This window comes from Pseudopipra pipra, chromosome 3 (genome assembly GCF_036250125.1).
Source record: "Pseudopipra pipra isolate bDixPip1 chromosome 3, bDixPip1.hap1, whole genome shotgun sequence".
Taxonomy (NCBI): domain Eukaryota; kingdom Metazoa; phylum Chordata; class Aves; order Passeriformes; family Pipridae; genus Pseudopipra; species Pseudopipra pipra.
In genome coordinates this window covers 89,652,094-89,675,769 of record NC_087551.1, presented here as the reverse complement: position 1 = coordinate 89,675,769, position 23,676 = coordinate 89,652,094, and the positions used below count along the sequence as shown (strand labels likewise).

Genomic DNA, 23,676 nt, shown 5'->3' with positions numbered 1-23,676 from the left:
TCGAGTCCAAATCCTGGCCTTGCATAGGACCATCCCCAAGAGTCCCACCAAGTGCCTGAGAGTATCATTCAAACGCCTCTTGAACTCTGTCAGGCTTGGTGCTGTGACCACTTTCCTGGGGAGCCTGTTTCAGTGCCCAACCACCCTCTGGGTGAAGAACCTTCTAATATACAACTTAAACCTCCCCTGACACAACTTTATGCCATTCCCTTGGGTCCTGTCACTGATCACCTCAGAGAAGAGGTCAGTGCCTGCCCTTCCTCTTCCCCTCACAAGGAATTTGTAGACTGCAATGAGGTTTCCCCTGAGTCTCTTCTCCGGGCTGAACAGACCAAGTGATCTCAGCTGCTCCTCATATGACTTCCCCTCAAGGCCCCTCACCATCTTCATCGCCATGTTTTGGACCCTCTCTAATAGCTTAATATCTTTCTTATATTGCAACACCCAAAACTGCACACAGTATTCAAGGTGAGTGCAGAGCAGAATAGGACAATCTCCTCCCTCGACTGGCTGGCGATGCTTTGCCTGATGCCCCCCAAGGATATGGTTAGCCCTCCTGGCTACCAGGGCACTGCTGACTCATATTCAACTTGCCATTGATCAGGACCCCCAGGTCCCTTTCCATAGCACTGCTTTCCAGAATCTCATTCCCCAGTCTGTACAAACACCCAGGGTTGCCCTATCCCATGTGCAGAATCCAGCACTTTCCCTCCTTGAACTTCATATGGTTGGTGATTGCCCAGTCCTCTAATTTGTTAATGTCTCTCTGCAGGGCCTCCCTGCCTTCGAGGGGGTCAACATCTCCTCCCAGTTTGGTGTCATCTACAAACTCACTTAGTATCCCTTCCAGACCTGTGTCTAAGTCATTTATCAAGGTGTCGAAGAGCACAGGGCATAAGATGGAGCCTTGAGGAACCCCAGTAGTGACAGGTCACCAGTCTGATGTTACCCCATTCACTATTACTCTCTGTGCTCTACCAGTGGGGCAATTGCTCACCCACCACATGAGGTGTTTATCCAGCTATGTGCTGTCTGCTTTGTCTGGAAGGATTCTGTGAGAGACAGTATGGAGAGCTTTACAGAAATCCAACTGCATCAACTAGCTTCCCTTGATCAGCTAGGTGGGTTACCTTGTCATCAAAGGAAATCAGGTTTGATAAGCAGGACTTTCCTCTCATGAAGCCATGCTGGCTGTGACCAATGACTGAGTTGTCTTTCAGGTGTTTCTCAATACTTCCCAGAATAACCTTCTCCATAACTTTACCAGGCACTGAAATGACACTGCCAGGCCTATAGTTTCTGGGGTCCTCCTTCTTGCCCTTCTTGAAAATCAGGACAATGTTCTCCAGCTTCCAGTCATCCGGGACCTCTCTGAATTCCCGAGATGACTCAAAAATCATCAAGAGGTTTTATGATGACATCAGCCAGCTCTTTGAGGATTCTTGGATGAATCCCATCAGGTCCCATAGAAGATTTTTAGGGATCCAACTGGAGCAGCAAATACTGCACAAAGTCAGGATTGACTGGGACTTGATCATTCTCCCAGTCATGGTCCTCCAGCTCAGGGCACTGAGACCCCCTTGGTCCATCATCTCTGTTGAAGACAGAGGCAAAGAATGCGTTAAACACCTCTGCCTTGTCTCTGTCACTTTTTGTGAGGTGACCATCCTCATCCTGTATCGGGCCAATGATATTTCTATACTGCCTTTTGCCATTAATATTGCCATCTTTTTATTGTCCCCCGCATTTCTGGCAACTCCAGCTGAGCTTTGTCCACATGAATTTTCTCCCTAGAGTGGCAAGCAGCATCTCTGAATTCCTGCTGTCAATAGAGATTTTAAAGTCAATCACTCTGTGGTCTCTGTGGCTAAGAGGACCACCAATCTCCACTTATGCAACTATGGGTCTGTGTTTTGTAGTTGTACTGAAAACAGTGTTGGTAATATAGAGATGTTTTAGTTATTGCTGTGCAGTGCTTGCTCAGCGTCAAGGCCTTTGCTGCTCCTCACTCCACCCCGCCAGTGAGGAGGCTGGGGTTGCACAAGGAGTTGGGAGGGGGCATAGTTTGATCTCAGCTAACCAAAGGGACACCCCACACTATATGGTATCATACTCAGCATATAATGCTGGGGGAAAAAGAAGGTAGAGGGGACATTTAGAGTGATGGCATTTGTCTTCTCAGTCGCCATTGCATGTGCTGGAGCCCTGCTTTTCTGGAGATGGCTAAACACCCTTCTGCCCATGGGAAGTGGTGAATGAATTCCTTGTTTTGTTTTGCTTGTGTGTGTGGCTTTATCTATCTATTAAACTGTCTTTATCTCCACCCACATTTTTTCTCACTTATACCCTTCTGATTCTCTCCCCCATTCCACAAGGAGGACTGAGCAAGCAGCTGAATGGGGGTTAGTTGCCGGCTGGGGTTAAACCATGACATTTTCTAAATATTAATGAAGATTGCCGGATAGAAAGTTTATTGCTATTCAAAGACTGTGCTACTGGACAGAAATGGGAATATCAGAAAGCATTCTGTATCTATAGAAATTACCATAAAAGCTGTCCTGCAAGCAGGGTGAGACAGTTATATAGAAATTATTAGTGCAGAAAGAGTTAAAAATGCAGAGTACTGTTATGTATCATCTAGTCTTTCTCCCAGACTTAATTTCTAATTATATCTTAATGCTGCAGAATGGCTGGCATGCATAAACACAAACATCATTTATTCATCAGTAATTTGGCATTTAATTAAAATATTACTTCATTCTCATTGAGAGCATAAGAAAGAACATTGTAAATATGACAGGTCAAAAAATCCCTATGATAATTAACTTATAGAATAAAAAATACACTACTGAAAACATCCTAAATAGAATTTCACAAGGTAAAAAATAAGGAACTAAAATAATAGGCCTCATGTAAATTTTTTTTAGGAGGAAAAAATTATTTTATAGTCAATAAAGTGTGTGACACTGATGACAGAGTAATCAACAAACCCATCCTCAGGGTTTTACTTAAGAACAGAGGAGATTAGAGCTTTTACCCTACTTGTTTATCTCATGCACTCCCACATGTCCTCACTCCACCCATGCCCTATTATGTTCCTTAGGTCTCTATTTTCCTTCCTAGCAGGGAGATTGCTGCTGGTCTGGGAAGCTTGAGTGGAAAGTCATGTTGACTCACACTGAGCTGCTGTTTGTAGGAATTGGTCTTGACTGCTACCAGCCACGATCCCTGTGTGTCTCCCGGTATTCATCTCCACGCACCTCTCTCTTATTACCAGTACCTTCCCCACTTCTAGGATATTTCTTCCAGCCAGGATGTTTACCTCCTTCTTTCTCAGCCCTCTTCTTTTGTCCAAGACCATATCTTCTTTTCAGGAACTCTTATTTTTCAGCACTCACTTTTCTCTCCAGAACACCCAGCACCCATTTTTCCCAATGAAAGTAGAATCATGGAATCATAGTCACAGAATAATTATTGTTGGAAAAGACCTCCAAGATCATTGACTCCAACTTTTGGCTGAATAACACCATGTCAACTGAACAATAGCACTAAGTGCCACATCCAGTTGTTTCTCAAACACTTCCAGAGATGGTGACGTCCCCTTTCTTGGGTAGCCCATTCCACCACTTAACCACCCTTTCAGTGAAGAAATTCTTCCTTATGTCCAACCAGAACATCCCCAGACAAAGCCTGAGGCCATTTCCTCTTGTCCTGTGACTAGTTCCCTGGGAGAAGAGGCCAACTGCCAGCTAGCTACAACCTCCTTTCAGATAATTGTAGACAGTGAAAAGGTTCCCTTTGAGCTTCCTTTTCTCCAGACTAAACAACCCCAACTCCCTCATCTGCTCCTCATATGATGTACTCTACAGACCCTTTACGAGCTCTGTTGCCCTTCTCTGGACTTGCTCTAGCACCTCAATGTCTTTCTTGCAGTGAGGGGCCCAGAACTGGACACTGGTGACAAATACAGAGGGATAATCCCTTCCCTGGTCTTGATGGCCACAGTTTCTGATACAGGTGAGGATTCCATCGGCCTTCTTGGCCACCTGGACACAATGCTGGCTCATGTTCAGCTGCTGTTGACTAGCACCCCCAGGTCCTTTTCCACTGGTCAGCTTTCCAGCTACTCTTCCCCAGTCCTGTAGCACTGTCTGGGGTTGTTATGACCCAAGTGCACTTGGCCTTATTGAACCTCATGCCCTTGGCCTCAGCCCATTGATCCAGCCTATCCAGATTCCTCTGCAGAGTCTTCCTAGCCTCCAGCAGATCAACATTCTCACTCAACCTGGTGTTGTCTGCAAACTGACTTAGGGTGCACTCAATCCCCTCATCCAGATCATCAAAAAAGATAGTAAACAGGACTAGCCCCAATACTCACTGAGGAATCCAACTAATGACTGGCCACCAACTGGATGTGACACCATTCACCACCATGCTCTGGGCCCACCCATCCAGACAGTTTTTAACCCCATGAAGAATGCACTTGTCCAAGCTGTGGGCTGCCATCTTTTCAGGACAATGCCATGGGAGAGAGTATCAAAGGTTTTACTGAACTCCAGGTAGACTACATCCACAGCCTTTCCCTCATCCACTAGGCAGGTCACCTGGTCATAAAAGGAGATCAGATTGATCAAGCAGGATGTGTCTTTCCTAAACCCTGCTGACGGGGCCTGAACCCCTGGTTTTCCATCTTGCCCCATAAACTTGTGAGTATTTAAGGGCACAACAGGTCACTAATTACTTCCTCCTGAAAATTACATTCTGCTGGATTACTTCCTCTGGATTACATTATATTCTGCTCTCTGTCTCTGTCTGCCAGCTCAGGGGTCCAATTGCCCTGGAGATTTCTGTTAAAGACTGAGGTAAAGAAGTCATTAAGTACTTCAGCCTTTTCCTTATTTTTAATGACAATGTTCTCCTCTGCATCCAGTAAAGGATGGAGATGGCCCTCCTTTTGTTTTTAATATATCTATAAAAACACTTTTTATTATCTTTCACAGCAGTGGCCAGATTGAGTTCTAACTGAACTTTTGTCTCTCTAATTTTCTACATGACCTAATGATATCCTTGGACTGTTCTCAAGTTGCCTGCATCTTCTTCCAAAGTCTTAAATGCTCTTTTTTCCCCTGAGGTCATGCAAAAGCACCCTGTTCAACTAGGCAGATCTTCCTTGCCATCTCATCTTTTGGCACATAAGGACAGCCTCCTTTTGTAGCTTTAAGATTCTCCTAAAGTATGTCCAGCCTTCCTGGACAGTCCAGTTATAAGGACTGTTTCCCAAGGGACACTCTGAACCAGTGTCCTAAACAGGCCAAAGTCTGCCCTCTGTAAGTTCAAGGTAGAGATTTTCTTGACCCCCTTCCTTAATGCACCAAGAATTGAAAACTCTATCATTTCATGGCTGCTATGCTGCAGATGGCCTCCAACCACCAATAGTCTCTCTGTGCAGAACCACAGTGAGATCAGCCTCCTAAATGGTGCATTTATCTCATGTTTTTTTATTAACTGGAAGCTTCAGGGCGTGCTATTGTTGTTTGGTCCAGACATTACCAAAATTTACAACCACTCATATTGCAGCTATCAAGTAGGAGTTGAGAATTGCTTGAGAATTAAAAAGTTCAATTTTGGGTATTTGTGTGTGTGCCCTGTTATCTGCTGCCTCCTATTGTTTATAATTTAATAATTTTTTTTCCCTACAGCAATATCATATTTTAGAGTGTCCAATGCTGGTAGGTGAATTTTCCTTCTTGTAATGACTGTGAGGGTACATTAAACAATGTTATGGTATCTCAATAATTGGATTTTCCTAAAGGAAGATTGTTAGATGCTGGAGTAAGGAATATTTATCTTTCATGCAATTGGAAAACTATTTGAATTTTGGCCCAAATGTGTTTTTGTAATGAAGACTCTCACTTGAGAGGGAACAAATACTGTAACAACGGCATTGATAGCAGCAACAAGAACCATCAGCAACAAAGTAATTAAGAAATTCAGTACTTATGACCTGATGTGCAATCTCTTTTCAATTCCTAATTCTCCAAGGCACTAAAATGCCCTCCCAGGTAGTCTTTTTCCTCCAAAATATTTGAAGAAATTTTATCTGCAAAAAAGCTCTTGGACAGAATTCACTTTGTCAAACATTATCTGCCTAGGAACTTCAAAACCTGCCTGAGAACATCATCTTGGTTCTCCCTGTAGATGTTCTATATGCAGAAAGAGGCATCTCCAGTTCATCCCATTCTAAGAAAAGTAACCACCTTTCTCTGTATACTAGAGATGGAACTGAGTAAAATAACTGTGATGAGCCAGGACAAATTCCTGCTTCTACTCACTACGTTACACTTAAAATTATGCATGTTTCAAGTATATAATGGAAAAACATCCCAAACAATTGTTAGGTATTCAAAACATTTCCTAAAAGCACTTCCTAGGAATCACATACCTTTACAGCAAAGAATGGGGAGGTTTTCTCGACCCTTAGTGATTTATTTCTCTGTCAGTGTCCCAGGGAAGCTGAAACCCTTATATCTGACCAGTCTGCCAGTGTCCTGTAAGGGGACCCTGCACTGAGCAGATTCACAGGACTGGAAGGAGACTCAACTGCGCTTTTTGGGGGGGCCGAGACAACACCGTAAGGGAAACCCCTCAGCAGACCTTCCCAACATGTTGTCTGCCACGGGCAACTGCTAGCATCTGTAGAGGACTCACTCTAACAGTTCATGGAATAACACTCTTTATTAATACAAATTGTGACAGGTTAATAAAGTTCATGGTTGTTGGTGATAGTGTCTGACGCAAAAACATTTAAAGCAATTGAATAATACTACAAAGCAAGTACAAACACAAGCTCTAATACAAACAATCTACTAATATACTACAGAGCAAGCACAAGCTTGCATTTAGCCTGTGTATGTTTCTTACCTAATAGGTGTCCCTATAGTGGGGGCAAAGACAGATTCAGCCTGTCGACTGATCCAAGCAGTATTGATGGAGTCTTCTTCCACTTTCCACCTATTCTCAACCTACATTTATACTGTCTCTTTAGGTTTAGATGAGTAAAGTCATAAGTACTTAATAGGGTAGTTGTCCTTGGTCTCTATCTCCCTTGACTGACAAGTACTGTAGGGTCTTTGAACAACAAAGTGTCACCACGTTCCCCTCCCTGCAGGGATGTCTATGGAGGGAGGCTGCACCATCTTCACTCCACTGCTCCACTCCATCCCTTGTAGCAGGTTTAGGGAACCTTTGTGGGGCATGTCGATCGCTTTCCATCCAGGGAGCAGCAGCTGCATTTTACCCTGTAATTCTTAGTCTCCTCTAATTTTTAACCCTGTCCATTGTTCCATCTATTGTATCGGTTTGCTTAATAATTTCTATTATAGAACCTAAGATTGATGGCATCTAAAATGCAGAGATTTCCTGATAATAAGACAATTTATGACTCAGCAACAGATGGTAGATATGCAATCATGCCTGCATCATGTGTTTTGCATTCAAGGTTGTATGGCCATATTCCCAAATTAGAGAACTTGTCTTATTCTCTTCATATCAGAAATTTATTCTGAGGGGAAAAAATTATTTATTGTAAATAAAACTAATCTCACTTGCAACCAGAACTATCTTGCCACTTAAGAGTTCTGAATGCTGGTGAATTTATTTCATATACTTTAATTCAGTCAAAAAGATCTTATGTCTTCTGTTTTATGAAATGGATTTTATAATTGGTTAGTGCTGGAAGCCAGTTATTGATGTCACACTTGTGTTTATAGTGCCCAGAAAAGACTTAATTACTTCCTGTAATTTCCATCCAATACTTACTCAATTTTAGAACATCAGTGAACTTTGTTAGACAGTTCTAAGAAATTAATGCATTTAAAATTGACTTATGTCATTTGTCCTCCAGCCTTGATCCTTGCAGATGCAAATATTTCATATGACATCTTGATATTTAAATAAGGAATTTTTTTTTGACAGTTAAGATATGCCAAGTCACACTTTTATGTCAAGTAGGATGTTGCATGGGTACTAGTAGTGCAGCACCTTGTCCTATCTACTTCTTAATTTTAGCATGGTAGAGAGAGAGAGACAGAAAATCTGGTTTCAGAATGCTGGTCTGGAGCACATGTCTCAACAAGTTCATGCACAGCATAGAGATAGTTAGTTTCTTGAAATTTAGTTCATTTATATTCACGTCCTCTTTTCGGCATGGCTGGCAAATTTAATAGCTCATGGTTTTGTGAGCTGAAAACCTTCCTTTTCCCCATACACAGACAAATTACTTTACATTTCTATTATTGCTAACCACTGTTTCATTGAAACTTTGGAGCTCCAATAGAAATACATAAAACTATAACTTAGATTGCCTCTAGAAATTTACCAATGACTTTGGAAAGGTGTGAGTAGGAACTGAATGAGAGAAAAGAAACCCCAAACTTATTTTTATATTACATGTGTGATTTTGAGTAGATAGTTGAAAATATACATGAGTACCTACTGCAGTTTTGCACAGATGAAGCAGTATTTTTGTATACTCTGAACATTCTGCACATTACAGAAATTGATCTTCTGAGAGCCAGACTTTCTTTCGTTTTGTAACTATTTATTTTAAAGTTTACACTTATATTTTTAATTGCTTGTGTTCTGGTTTCTACTTTTCATATGCCAGAATTTTTGAAGGAAAAAAAAGATTTTTTATTCTCACAAATATATCAAGATCTGTCTTGAATTTTCTGTTACATTTCTGAAGCATTTTCTCTTTACTCAAGAGCTGTGATTTTGCTTTTAAAGAAGGAAGGACAAAAAAGGAAAGGATACAAGAAGATTTAAAGTTGTTCCTTTTCTGAATAGTTACTTCAACAAAGATCAATAGGAGGGTTTTTTTCAACTGTTACACTGGTGTTTCAAGGCTGCAGGGGGCAGTGATGCACTGTTTATCTACAGTACTGCAGAGCAAGAGTCAGACAGGATAAGATTAAACAGTCCTGCAGGTTACAGATTCAGAAAAAAACCCACATAAACTATTTATAATCAATTTAAGTTTTGAGAAATTAGGTAATTGTAAATATTTATATGAATTTTGGACGGAAATTAATGTGTCTTTTACAGGTTAATATATTTGTTTTTCTGCTGTAATCTGTTGTAGGGATAAGACTGATCTCTTAACTTTATAACCAAGGTCCTTTGAAGGATGATATATCTTTCTAGTGTTGCATTACTTAATATTACAACCTTAACAAACAATCTGTATCCTCTGTGGAAAATAAAATTTTGCTTAGCAGCTTTCCAGAGAAGCCCATTTATTCATTGTAGATAATAACTTCCTTATATATTTATCAGTCAATACACATGCTATCCAATTCACAGTCATTCAAGCAAGAATGTATTAAAATAAGAAATAACTATATTTTTAAAAATGTTTACATATTATATCAATTTGTTTAATATTTTCTATTATAGGACCTAAGACTGATGGCATCTAAGATGCAGACATTTCCTGATAATAAGACAATTTATGACTCAGCAACAGATGGTAGATATGCAATCATGCCTGCATCATGTGTTTTGCATTCAGAACTGCTTATTTATTCTTTAATTCCTTTCTACACATAATTACTTTCTTTTTTTAAAATGCATCTACATCACAGTTCCATTTTTTCTGTTCATCTCAAATCTGCATTTACAACTGTACTGAGTTAAAGCTGCCTAAAAAACCCTTTCTAGAAAGACATGCAGTGAAATTTTAACACAGCAATACATGAAGAAGCCACCACTTCAATTGATAATTTGTACTAATTTTAATCATCGTTATTACCACAGCTTTTTTGGGGGGCTATTACCAATTTAGACCTTCTGCTTACAGCTTTCAGCCATTGGTTTTACCATACTGGTCTCTGCTGAGCTAAAGAAACCTCCTCTGTTGTGCTTCTTATCAAACATATGTGCTACCTTTGTATACACTATAATCACCTCAGTCATATGTTAGAAAAAAAATAAAACTGAATTACTGAAGTATCTTTCTGCATACCTTTTTTATAAAAATATCACCAATTTCTTCAAGCTTTTTTTTTTAATTATACCTTTCATCTTTATATTTTTTAGGTACTGCTCCATTGCACACCAATACACAATGAAATACAGTACAACCAATATCACAATCAATAGTGTACACAGAAAACAATTAATCTTCCTTCTTTCTTGTTCAGACACACAGAAATCACATTTATCATTTTGCCCCAGAAACTTACATTGAGTTGCTTTTCTACTTTAGCTAAAAGCAACTCTTCAGGATATTGCTCTTGCTTTGGGGTTTGGCCAGTAATTTAAAGATGAAGTTTTGTACAAAAATAATTTCAAAAACTTACTAATATCTCCTTTTTTCAGGCTTTCCTTTTCTGAAATGTTTGAGCAACTTTAGATGATTTCTATTTTAATTTAAATACCTTTTATTACGTTGATTGCATATTAATATATCAGATTTGGATTTATAGGCTCACAATATATATAATTATAAAGAACATTTTTTTATCTTAAAGACATAAGGTACATCTTAAAAAACCCTGGTTTTAAAATATCAATTCTTGACTAATTTTTAGACCTGAAATGAATAGTTGTTATTAAAAGTGCTCTGCCAAAGATAAGCTCAAATCATCCTTTTAATTATAAAAAAAAATGCAAAATACTTTTCAAAAAGTAGAATATTATTTGTGGTAGCTTTTTTTTTTCTATAAAATCACAGAAGGTTTTGTGACACTCATTGTTTCATGTTTTAGCTTTGTTAAATGAGATTTTTACAAACCTACAAATACTTTACAAGTCACTCAGTCAGTTCACTGACACAGTGAAGGACACGGAATGGATGCCAGCAGAAAGCTGCTAGGTAGAATAAAACTGAATTTCCAAACTTTTCTCTTGATATTCTGTCTGTTAACAGTTCAAGGCAACTCTGAAGATTCCTTATTACTTCTGTATCAAATTCATATGACAGAAGTATTACATTGATTCAAGCTTCCAGTAGGCAAATTATTCCTTTCAGTATGACTCTCATTCTTACCTATTCTCTGTAATATGCCTCTCCTCACAATACAGTCTAGTATAATAATAGGAGCAACTACAGCTCCATTACGAGGCACTTTCTGCACATAACATGAAAGTCATGGAAACCTGTTCCAAAGTTTAATTATTTGTGAGTATATAACAAAATACTTCTTCTCTATTTCTAGATTTCTATAACTGGAATGGCAGCAAATGCTAGCGCTAAATCTAAGTGTGACTGTAGTTCAATAAAGAAAGCATGCAAGATAATTTCTTTTACCATTCAATTGGTTTTAGATAATTCCTTCTATGATATATTTGGCTTTTCTGAACCACTGTTCATAATAAATGTAAGACTAGATATATAGGGAAATATTCTCAAAGTATAATTTTGTCAAACCATTCCCGCACCCATCTGCAAGTTTTAGATGGACAGAACAAAACTGAGATAATTTTTCTCTATTCTAAGAAAGTAGAAGAAGCTTTTATTATTCACATACTTGTCTGATTAGAAGCCTTAGTGATTATTTCAGGAAGTTACTGAACCATACCACTTGATGCCTTGTGTGACTAAGATAATTTTTGTTAAGAATTAAGGTAAAGTTTGCAAAGAGTATTTCAATGGCTATGACAATGCTGTGAAAAATATACTTAGTGAAGTTTTAAGAACTTTGAAAAATGGCTTTAAATTTAGCTTCTAGTTTGTGAATCTGCTCAAGTTCTACAGGAAAGTTGGTATATTTTCAACCCAATCCATTTTTTTTAAATTGTATCAAATAATTTCTATTTTCATGTTGATAATAACACTGATTTTAGGAGAACTTGTGCTGAAATCTGAAATGAAAAAGTTACCTTAATTCATGAGCAAATGAGTCTCTCTCATAAATATTTAAGATGTCTTTTCTTATACTTTTTTATGCTTTTACATTTCAGAAGCTAATCATGTTTAAGAATGGTTCTTGTTTGGATAACTGAATTTCCAGGGAAGTATAAATAGTCAAAGCAACTTGGTAGAAGGTAGTGAACGCTGTTGATAACCTAGAGCAACGCAAATGTTGTGGCAATCTGTAGTGTTCCAGGAACTATGATCTTTGATGTAAAGCAAAAAAGGGATCCTTCTCATTCGCTGGAGCTAAAAATAAACAGCTGAAATCCTACACCTCTCCAACCATCAAATTATCATTAAAGAATGTGCTACAGAAGGATACAGTGACTTTAATCACAGTTTGTGGGGCTTTGAATCTACTATTCAGTGTAAAGAAGCCATAGCAGACAAAGACTCTTTTGCTGTAGCAGAAGCCTTTAACACATATTTCTCCTTCCTAGTTAGAATCAGAGCCATAGAATGACTTGGGTTGAAAAGGATCTTGAAGATCGGCTAGTTCCAGCCCTGCTCTACCATTGGCAGGGACACCTTCCACTAGACAGGTTGCTCAGAGCCCCATCCAACCTGGCCTTGAACTCTTCCAGGGATGGGGCATCCAGATCTTCTGTGAGCAACATTCTCCAGTGCTATACCACCCTTACAGTAAAGAATTTGTTCCTATTATCTAATCTAAACCTATCCTCCTTCAGTTGAAAACCATTCCCTCTTTTCTTATCACTACATGCCCTCATAAAAAGTCCCTCTCCAGCTTTCTTGTAGGCCCCTTTTAGATACTGGAAGGTCCTATAAGGTCTCCCCAGAGCCTTCTTTTCTCCAGACTGAACAGCCCCAACCTATCTACACGGGGGAGGTGTTTCCAGCCCAGTGATCAACTTAGTGGCCCTCCTCTGGACTCGGTCCAGTAGGTCCATGTCTTTCTTGTTTAGGGACCCCAAAGCTGGATGTAATATAGCTGGACGTGAACAAACTCAGCTCTATAATATGTGTTCTGCTCAATGCGACCCACTGTGGTCCCTTCCAAAGTTTCCTATTCTGTGATTCTGTGATGCTGTGATTCTGTGACGGATGAAGGGATCAGTTTATATGCAATGGTTAAGTATTTGGGGTGAAAGAAGCTTTATGAATTCCATTAGTAAATTTAGTAATCTAGAGTAAGAATCACCAGTAACTGGAGATATTAAATATTATATAAGTGAAAAAAAATAGATCCAAAAGTGTGACAGGAGTGCAAAACAGCATTGCTCCGGCACTGGAACTTTTTCTTTGGCACACAAAGTCAAAACACTATAAAATAATGAAGTACACATGAACAGTAATGGAAAGACAACTTCATAAAAAAAATCTGTTGGTTTTATTTACAAAAATATTTCCTTTTTGCACAACTGTGTCAGAGTGTTTTCCAAAATATTTGAGATATTATTTACTTGCAGTAACAAACTGTCTCAGACTTAGGCATTGTATGCATACATCAACATATATATTTGCAAATGCCTCCTTGATAAAAATGGAAGGAAAAAATGCATGGTGTCCTTTAAGACATGTCTTATTAGCTTCCATGCAAGTGCCTGGTAATTCCAGCAGAAATCGTGATCTCATTACAGTTGTTCATTACAGACGTACTAAGAGACAGTGACTACCACCAAATTCTGCTGACAGAATTAGGAAACAATCTTCTGTTGGTATAATGCATATGCCTAAAGTTACAGAGGGATAAGTAAGATAAAGATAAATATTGCCAAATAGGATTACTAATCTAGAAACAGAGAGTCCCAAAGAAGATTAATATTAGTTTTGTGGTATCCTGATGAAAGACAATCTTTTCCAGAAACAAGGAGAGAAATATAATGTTTACAAACATATATTACCTCACCTGCATATATTTGACACATGGATTTGTCTAATATCCGTCAGAAAAAATTTTCACGGAATACTTCAAAAGATTAAGGTAAAGGGCTTATACAACAATTTACAGTGACTTTGAGGATTTATATCAGTAGGAAAGATTAGATCTATCACTTCTTTCTTTTTTTTTCTTTATCTTTTTAAACATTGAAGTCTATCACTGACCAGGAATGCCAGAAGAGGAATAAAAGGTAACAGAAAAATAGTCAGAATTCGTGTACAGACAGAGAGCAGAAAGAAAACTGCACAGGACAGCAAAAGGAAAAAGAAAATATTACAAACAAACATTGTAAAAGATGAGGGAAATCAAGAAGAGCAAATCAAGTAAAGAAGATGAAAGCATATAAAAGGAACCCAGGCCCTGGAAGATGAGTAAGAGGCAATTAGAAACACACAGACAAGGTTATCAGCCAGAAAAAGCAATTGATGAGAGAGAGAAAAAAGTAACAAAATAAAGGCATAAAGAAGAACAAATGATTGTTATCACTACTTTAGAATTGCACAGAAATGTTATTAACATAATATCAAGCATATATGAGGTGAATACAAACGCATGATATTTCTGAAGCTTTATCTTCAGTTCTGTATTTCAGAAACATTTAGTCTAGTGTCCATTTAACCACAGAAAACTCATAAAGCCTATTAAATAAATAAAACTAAGCAGTGTCAATATTCTTTATTTAATCATTCTCTTCCACAATGTTGAGGAGCACTGTATATTATTTTTTTGTTTTTGTTTTTTTCTGTTTCAGAATTAAGCATGTAACTTCAAACTGTTAATGAGAAAATACAAACATACAAATGTTCTAAGACATAAGAATTGAGATGTTGAGATGTAAGAATACGACTTAGAGTCTCTCACATACAACAGAAGCTCAATGCTTTTTTGCATTTATTCATAGACTAAGATGTAAGTAGACAGAAGAGCTTAAGCTCGGAACTCTGTGATTTCCCTTTTGGTTTTGAGCCAGCTTGTATGTTTGATTGACTTTAAAATTTTCAGCTCAGGTGGATTCATATGAAGAAACTCTTTAAGCCTACCTGAATCTTGTACGGACTCTTAGGATGAACTCTAACAATGCACCAATATAAACTGTCCTTTCTAGGTATGGAATGGTAACTGCAAGACTTTCACAATTGGCTGAAAATTAACTTTCAGTAGATTGAACTTTCCTCTTTATTAAAGTGAGAAGTTCATTCCAAAGACAGAAATCAAACACCTTCAGGTGCCTGGTGTCAGGTGCTCTGAGTTGTGATGTTTTATAATATTCTAAAAAACAGGAAGTTCAACAGATGAAAAAATCCTGAGAAATTGCACAGGAGACTGACTTTCTAAATGTGTTGGGGTGTGTGTATGTTTGTAAAATATCATAGAAAACTACAGAATGGAAAGGGGAGTACTCACACACAAGGAAGGGGATATGGAGCTTGTTGGAAAGTGTATAAGTGAGGGGAAAGTGGAACTGAGGGCTTACTGAAAAAATGCAAAACTCTACAAAATGTATTGCACAGTTCCTGAGAAAATTACCATATATTAGGAAACTCATCAGTCCTCATGATGGAATGGAACTTGGGTAAGGCACTTTCAAGAGCCTCTTTCCTAAACACAAATAGCAATCAGTGTCTTTGCTGAAACAAAACTCAGTTTCAGCCTGGAGAACAAATCTTAAGATAAATTAACAGCAAAGTAAAAATCTTCAAAAACCCCAGAAAATCTGTCCAGTTGGCAGTAATGAAGAATTCAGCTTATTAGTTCCTCTCTGAAAGTATAAATCACTCTTGTACATTTGCATCCATCAGTAAGACTTCCCTCAGGAAAACAGAAAGCAGTGTTTATGTTTCCTAGCTGGGAATTGTTTTTTCATTTAAGTGAACAAATCATGGCTTGGATAGGTATAAGTACAGATATATATGCACATGTATATATTTTATATGTGTGTGTGTGTGTTTGGAACCTTTGAATTTAGTAAATGCAGTAACTGTTAGAGTAAGCTCTTACAGCAATATATAGCAGTCATAGCTCCCAGACACTAAAACAGAAGCAAACTGCAGTAAACACCAGCTTTTAATACTGGGACTCAAAGCTTCATTTATATCTGTCATCTGAACTTTATCTGGAAGTGATAGTCATTTATCCTGCAAATCTATTCCAGCAACATTTTCTGAAACACTTCAAGATGCTTTATATTGCATTAACACATCACAAGTATCTCACTTGCTTCAGAAGAAGATAAAAAAAAAGCGATTCCATTTATTAAAAATGTCATCAGAGATCTGTTATTTCCAATTGTCTTTCTACTAATACTGTTGGTCATTATATAGTATCTATTATATATTGCCTATATATTCATAACTTTGAGACAGGTATAGTTTAAACAGAATCTTAAAATAAACTTTGACAAGATTTATTTAAGTATATAGTCTAGGATAATTTTAGAAAACTATATTTTGGAGTCTGACCTTTACTAATTGATACAGTTCCATTACAACCTTTCCTGAAAGCAGAACCTGTGTAACTCAGAGTATTTTTATGGCTCCAAATCTCCTCTCAGAGAGTCAAACTTTTAACTCATTCTCCTGCCCATACCATTATTCTGCTCTTTCCTGCTTCACCTTGGTTACATCCTATGGCAGGAAGCTCTGATGAGTATTGCTCAGTGCAGTAAATCACTTCTACCTGTTCTCTCTCCTTGTGGTATCATGTATTATAGCATATGGGTGAGCTCCAGGCTTAAACAGTGATGCATGTGAATAGCAGAAGGATCTGGGCCATGACCTTAACAGATTAGCTGAGTTAAAGGCTCATGTCTGAAACCTCAGTGCTTCTGAGCATGTGTAGAAATCTTGCATTTTTCAGAATGAAAAAGACATTGTAAGTTGTTGGTCTTTAATCTCTTCCAATTGCCTGGTGCTGCCTATATCAATTATCTTCCTGAATTCCAAGCAGAATTTGGCACCTGTTTCCAAAATGACATAAAATATAATTTCCATGTTACCCCCATCTCCAATTTAGTTCTATCGAGTGAAAATAATTCTCCCTTCTTTGTAGCATATGATATTTGCATTACAAAATAGAATTCTAAAGGAACAAATAGCATTCTTGCCCTAATATATTTAGGGCATTTTAGACACTAGACAGCTAGATATGTATGACAGTGAAATTAATGTTATGATGTAATTTTTTACATTTCTTAATTCTGAACATTTTTTAAACTGTAATGTAAATCTCTGAGATAAGCAACATAAAGTATGTAATATCCTATGAAAGGTAGTGACTGGTTTTGAAGTAGTGATATCAATAGTTTTGGAAAGGTTAATGAACTGTTTCTAAAATATATTTTTGAAAGCTCTCTATATTCATTGCATATATTAGATCATCCTTTGGTATTTTAAAATTCAAGAAGATCCATTAAAAAAAAAATTCACAGAACACATTTGAGTAAATTTCAAACCTATTAAAAAATCATAAGTTTAACATTTACTCATAAACCTTTTCATTTTAAGAAGTGTCATCATGTCCACAATAATAACCCCTGCTGCTGGGGCACCCAGAAGGGCAAAAGCCAGCAGGGTAAATCAGTGCCACTATAGAATGGCTAAGTACACAAAAGCAGGGGAATTCAAAAAGACTAGAAGTCTACAAACAGGTGATGATAAGTAGAAGGTCAATTAAAGAAAAACTACCACAGCAAGAACAGAAATAATTAGTGCCACTACCTGGCAATATACAGGCATGTTCTTGCAGGAAGAAATTGTTTTGCTTTGTCTGCCACACTGTAGAGTTCTCTGCTGCTATCAGGTAGCTCCAACTGTAGCAATGTTGCATCTACAGAACATGATTTCTGCAAATACAATAGGCTTTCCAGTATTCACTAGCTATCTGTATTGGTGTTATTTAAGCAACTTTCTTCTACCACTTTCTCCTTCTTTCTCAGAATAAATCTGTCTTCCCCAGAAGCCTGTCTTGCAAAAAGAGAACAACAGCTGAGCTTCCTAGGTGCTTTCTGGGAAGGAGTCTTTATATGTAAGGACTGATGATGTCGGGATGATTGTGGGTTATACCTAAAGTGAAAAGCAAAGAATGATGTTAGCTGCCATGTGTGAACAGATATGGAACAGGCTCCCCAGGAAAGTGGTCACAGCACCAAGCCTGACACAGTTCAAGAAGAATTTGAATGATACTCTCAGGCACATGGTGTGACTCTTAGGGATGGTCCTGTGCAGGGCAGGAATTGGACTCAATGGTCCTTGTGGGTCCCTTCCAACTCAGCATATTCTGTGATTCTGTGAAATTCATGTGTCACAGGGCAGGAATGAGTAAGGAGAATGCTTGCCAGGCTTCTCCACAGTCCACTCCCATGGACTTCCTTTCCCACCAAGGGAAATTCAGACTAATTTCAATTTTCTGTTAAAATTACTCTGAATTTCAACAAACTAATTCCAACAATTTCAACTGTTGAAATTTAGCTTTTCAGAGAGGAATAACTCTGGTTTGGACCAGGATGGTGCCAGGTCTTTATGGACTGCATGGGGCTGGACACTGTCAGGCTCATCTGCAGCATTCTGAGGAAGCCAGGAGGTAAAAGGAACATGTTGCTTAGCATAGAGGATTGAGATGACCCAATATCCTTCCAGTATCCTTTTATATACAAGACTATTTCCACAGTTCTTCTGTACAAATTATTGTGCCATTTTACTCACCTAATCAGTAAGATAAGCATAGTATTTGCAAGAAACAGTCCCAGACTGTAGTCAGGAAGTTCTGATTCAAATATAGTGATCTTTAATGTCTATATTATACCACACAAGCCATATTTGTGTTCTAATTGACTATGAAGGGAAGTACTAGATTCAATAAAAAATGCAATAAATCTTGTAATATAATTCTATAGATTATAACAGATAATATAGCATTCTATTAAACAAATTTAAAAAGGAACAAAGTCAATTTTCTTACAAGCTTTCTTTTTCCCGCCTATATCTCTCTCTCTGCTATATACACAGACTGGACAAAGCAGGTCTCATTAGTCCTTGTTTCTTGAAGGATATTGGTTCTTAAAGGAATAGTTATATAAAGTATTCAATAGGAAAAACTGTAAAAAAAGAATAGTGTCGTAAAGGCCAAAGATGTAGACAGCCAGCTCAGAGAAAGTATTACGGAGAACGAAAGAAAGTACAAAAGATGGTAACAGTCCTGATTTTAAAGTTATCCCTCTTTTATCTAGTAGTTTAAAAAACAGAGCTACATCTTGCATAGGATTTGTGATATCAAAGCTCTACTGCATATGCAAAATGGAGAACAATTTCCTAATCTAGTAATTTGAGGTGACAACTGAGATGGTTTATGACTTTTTCCCCATGATTATTATATTTCTAATACATAGATAGCCCTTGAAGTCAAGATTTTTGTCCACCTAAGTTAATACCTGAATTAAAGATATGAAGTTGCTTCCTCACTTGCTTTCTATCTTCTGAATTTTTAGTTCTGCACAGAGGCGTAGTTTCACAGACAAGAGTATGTGCCCTCATTTTGAAGAAGACCATAGTTCTGACTAGGAAAAAAATGTGCCGAAAGACAAGAGTGGAGCCATCACTTCTTTCTTAGGCATGGTTCTCCATTTTTTGCAGGGTTCTCTATTTTGTGCAGGATCTAGACCCACAACCATTTGTTAAATGCACTTAGAGAACATATTCCAAATAAAATGGAACTTAAAGGGTGCAGAGTTCAAGTCTCATGAGTCCTTAATTAATGATCTAGCCAGGTGCCACTAGCTTTCTAAGACGCTGTTTAAACAAGCTCGTGAACATTAATCAAAAAAATTTGTAAATTTCAGGAAAAAACCCACAAGTAAAAAGGCTTATATAATGTTCTCTAGGGTGATATTCTATTCTGATTAAGGCCTAATTACCTACAAATGCAATTCACCTCTGTTTTATTTTGCTTTCCACTTTTCCATGTTCAAATCTATTATATTCCAGAACAGAATCATCATTGCCCCTGTGTAGCCTTTCATTTAAATCAATGCATAACCAGTAGCGATGTGAATATGTAAAAATGAAATCAACTGGGGATTTTAAACTTATTCAAAAACAATGCTTTCCAGCATTGTTCACAATCTCTTGTATAGTAAATGTAGCAGGTCATCCAAATTTGTTACAAGATTAATAGAAATCCTGAAATCATAAGTAAAACACAGCCAGCACATCACCCTACTCTCTGTTCCTATATTTTTTTGCAGATTATCTTTCTTACTACACTATGTTTCAGCATTCAGTGGGTGACAACTCGCTCTAAATGTGCTGTCAAGCTTAATTGAACTACTCTGCAAAAAAAGCATCTTCCATAAAGGAAATGCTTCAAAAGCATAAAAGAAAGCACTATATCTGTCTCTCTAGGGTTTTTTCTATCTTTTTCTCTGTAACTATTGTTGTAATTATCTAAAATGGTCACCCTGTGTAAGGAAGAAAGAAAAATCAGCACAAACTGTTTCTTCCAATTTGAAAAGGCATAGAGGGCAGTTTACCTGCAATCGTCAACATTATTTCTTTCCACAGCATCAGAGAATGTGAAAGGTCCCACATTATTGATTTCTATAACTTGTATACAGCCAGTGAAATTGTAGACAGGTCCGGAAATCTACAAAGGAAAAAATTCACACAGTTCTTTTGCTTGTTACCATTGTGATCCATCTTAAAAATAAATAAGTTTCTACAGAAAGACTTGTAGCATAATTTCATCTACTCCTGAAAAACTCTCCTGATCCTCATTTTTTCTATAAAGAAATTCTACAAAAAAAAATTAAATGTGAAAAGATATCACAGCAAGATAAGCAGTACTGACTTAAAAATAAACCTAATAAACAAACTTAAAAAGAGAGGTTTGGACACATAGACAGCACAACAGTTATGGTGAAACACCAGCAGAAAGTGGATTTCTCTAACTTTAATCAGATATTTTTTATGGAGGAACACAGGTCACGGGGAATGGTAAACAGGGAAGCTTTGAAAATCTACTTGTAAGTTTACTACTTCCCTGCTCAGAAGATATCTAGTGCTATTAATCATGTTTCAAAGATGCCTAAGGACCTACTAAAAATGAGAATCACTTTAGGGGCACTGAAAACACACAGAACAGTAAATTGTTACACACTGCTAAGGACCCATTTCTAACACTGAAGTCAGGTTTAGATATTTGCAGAAAGAAAAATATAAAGATCTTGAGCAACAATTTGCTAAAAGCATAATGGCAGGCATCAAATGCTTTTTAAAACCCAACAGGAGCAGTAAGCCTGCCAGAAAGGCTTTAGGGCTAACAGACCATCCAAGTATAAAGGGAATGTTCAAAGGGACATGGCTCTAGCAGGAAATGTAAATGAACTCACCAAATCAAAATTTAATGTAGAGTAGCTCTGGGAAGTTCCCATGGCAGAACCCCTTTTTAGTAGGGGTACATCAGAAATCTGTCTCAAATTGAATTATTCCTGGAAAGTATTTTTAAAGAAAACTAAAAAGTTAACAGTAGCAAACAGTATTTGCCTGGGATTCCTATGGGAAATTACTGTGGTCATCACTTAAAATGGCATCCAAACCATGGGAATGGTAGATGTGGATTTTTTTTTAGAGTTTTTTGCTTTAATTATTTATGAAAATGTGGGTTAGACCACGACATGCAAGGACACACCTCAAACTACGTATCAGTAAGTCCCAATTACATTCAAAAGAAACTATTAAGAAATTAAGAATTACACTGAAGAACAGAATCAACAGATATATAAATGAACATAATGTATGGGGGAATAGTTGAGAAGGTTTCTGAAAAGGGAAATTGTAACTCACAGGAGGAACACTGAATATGTGAAAAAGGATGTCTTGGTACGTGGCTTTTGATTTTCAAAGGATTTTAACAAGCTTCTATGCTAAAAGATTCTAAAGTAACTCAGTCACCCTAGTCAACCTGGGATAACAAGGAAGCCCTTCAATAAATTAAGAGAATGGTTAAAACAAAAGAAGAAAAATTGTGAATAAATGGTGAGTTCAGTATGGAGAACCCTTAGAAATTATCTCTACAAATCTCTAATAGCATCTATTCTCCTCGGTGTATACAAGTGGCTCAATATTTCCTGCATTACTCAGGATAGCAAACCCAAAATCCTGAGAACAGCATTTCACAATATGCAAAAAAAGTCACAATATGAAAAAACTTTGTTATATAGGAATGATGAGACATATGAGGGGTTCTGAACAGAGCAATTGTATAGACCAGGAACCTTTAGTCAGGAAAACTCTCCATCAAGGAGAGTTAGAACAGAGTAATGCACACATGAATAAAGAGTTTTCACAGTTTCTTACAATACAGGATCAAAAGGATAAGAAATTACATAAATCAGTGTGAAGATGAAAGCAAGGTACGGGGGGTTGTTTTTCATACAACTCAAAATGAAGTTGTGTAACTGTGCTATAGGATGTTGTGGGTGGTACAAGTCTAAATGAGGTCAAAACCCAGTCAAATTAATGGGAAAGGAGAGCTCTCTCCCTCCCAGCAGAGAGGTAGCCTGCACAAGTACAACATGGCTGAAGCAAGGAAAATTGTTTTTCTCTGCACTGTTCAACCACTCTGAAACATAACATACCATACCATGCCATACACAATAAACAAAATGCACTGGCCTTCCAACTCATGGGAGAGATCAAAGAATTTCACTAACAGTTCCCTGTTTATTTCTTTAACAGCAAAGGCCTACAGAAAGTATATTACTGCACTGCTGATGCACATAGTCACCTAATTCTTGACTCTGTTTTGTTATTGAGGCCCTGATATGGCTGTTCTCTAAACAGTCTAGGCCTTGCCTTGACAAGAGACTAAACATTTCTACTGGATTCAGGGGTAGGAGTGATATAGGGTACATGGAATGGGGTAGGAAGGTTAAGGAATGTGTAAACTAAGGGTGCAACAGGGAAAGGGATGTGAGGGTTGCTGCTTTTAGAGTCTACTTCCATTACTTATAAGACTTATAAGGTTTACAAAAATTAGAAAAATAAAAAAAAACTATTAGGGGCTTAAGGCATCACCGCAACATTGTGAAAAGTTATGTAACCAGTTAAGGTGGCATTTAAAGTCAGCAAAGCTCAAGTGCAGCATAGGTAAGGTGGTCTCTGTGTGTAACAAACACAAAGGATTACAATGAGGCTCCCTGGAACTTAAGAAACAAAAATCTTATTCAAGAACTCAATGTGAACACTGTCCTCAAAGTCGCGCTTTGGATGTTAAGAGAACATTATTATTTGATATACTACAAGGGCTGACAGAGACTATTGATACAGATTACAGACAACAGAACACTCTTTTTCTTCCTCCTTTGCCAGCCACTTTGGCAGGAAATAAGTGTGATGGACTGCCAAGTGTTACACTCAGCAGTCTGCTTTTACTGCCATTATCATAACAATTTATACCAGGTAATCTTTGAAAATGTGTTGTCCTACTGTTTCACATTTTTATTTTTATAAGAGATCCTTGTTATTCTTTTTTCCCTGCCTTTTATAAGTAGTAAGAAAAACAATTTTTAAATTGACAGGATGCAGAATCTGTTGCAAATTTAATATGAACAGAGACAGAAATGGTTACAGGATTCTGAGCTGGAAATTACATGGTACCCATAACATTGCCCCCCCAAAAATGAACAATTAAACAATGTTTTAATATTGGCTACATAAATCAGCTTGTTAGAGCTCTGCTCCTTCTTTTTTCCTGAGTCTGTTACAAGGTTTAACTAAAGGTTAGTTATGATTGTCCCAGTCATACTATGCATGTATTTCAAGAAAAGTCCTCATTCTTGGGTTTGTAAAAATGAACAAACAAA

General features: G+C 37.5%; 1 protein-coding gene across 1 annotated transcript in view; it reads right to left on the bottom strand.

Annotated features, from left to right (window-relative positions):
• The window catches only part of EYS (eyes shut homolog), an 863,631-nt gene that overhangs the window by 212,399 nt on the left and 627,556 nt on the right, over positions 1-23,676 (bottom strand). The window contains exon 36 of the mRNA XM_064650232.1: positions 20,344-20,456. Coding sequence (XP_064506302.1) covers positions 20,344-20,456 — 113 coding nt within the window. The remainder of the gene's footprint in view (positions 1-20,343; positions 20,457-23,676) is intronic.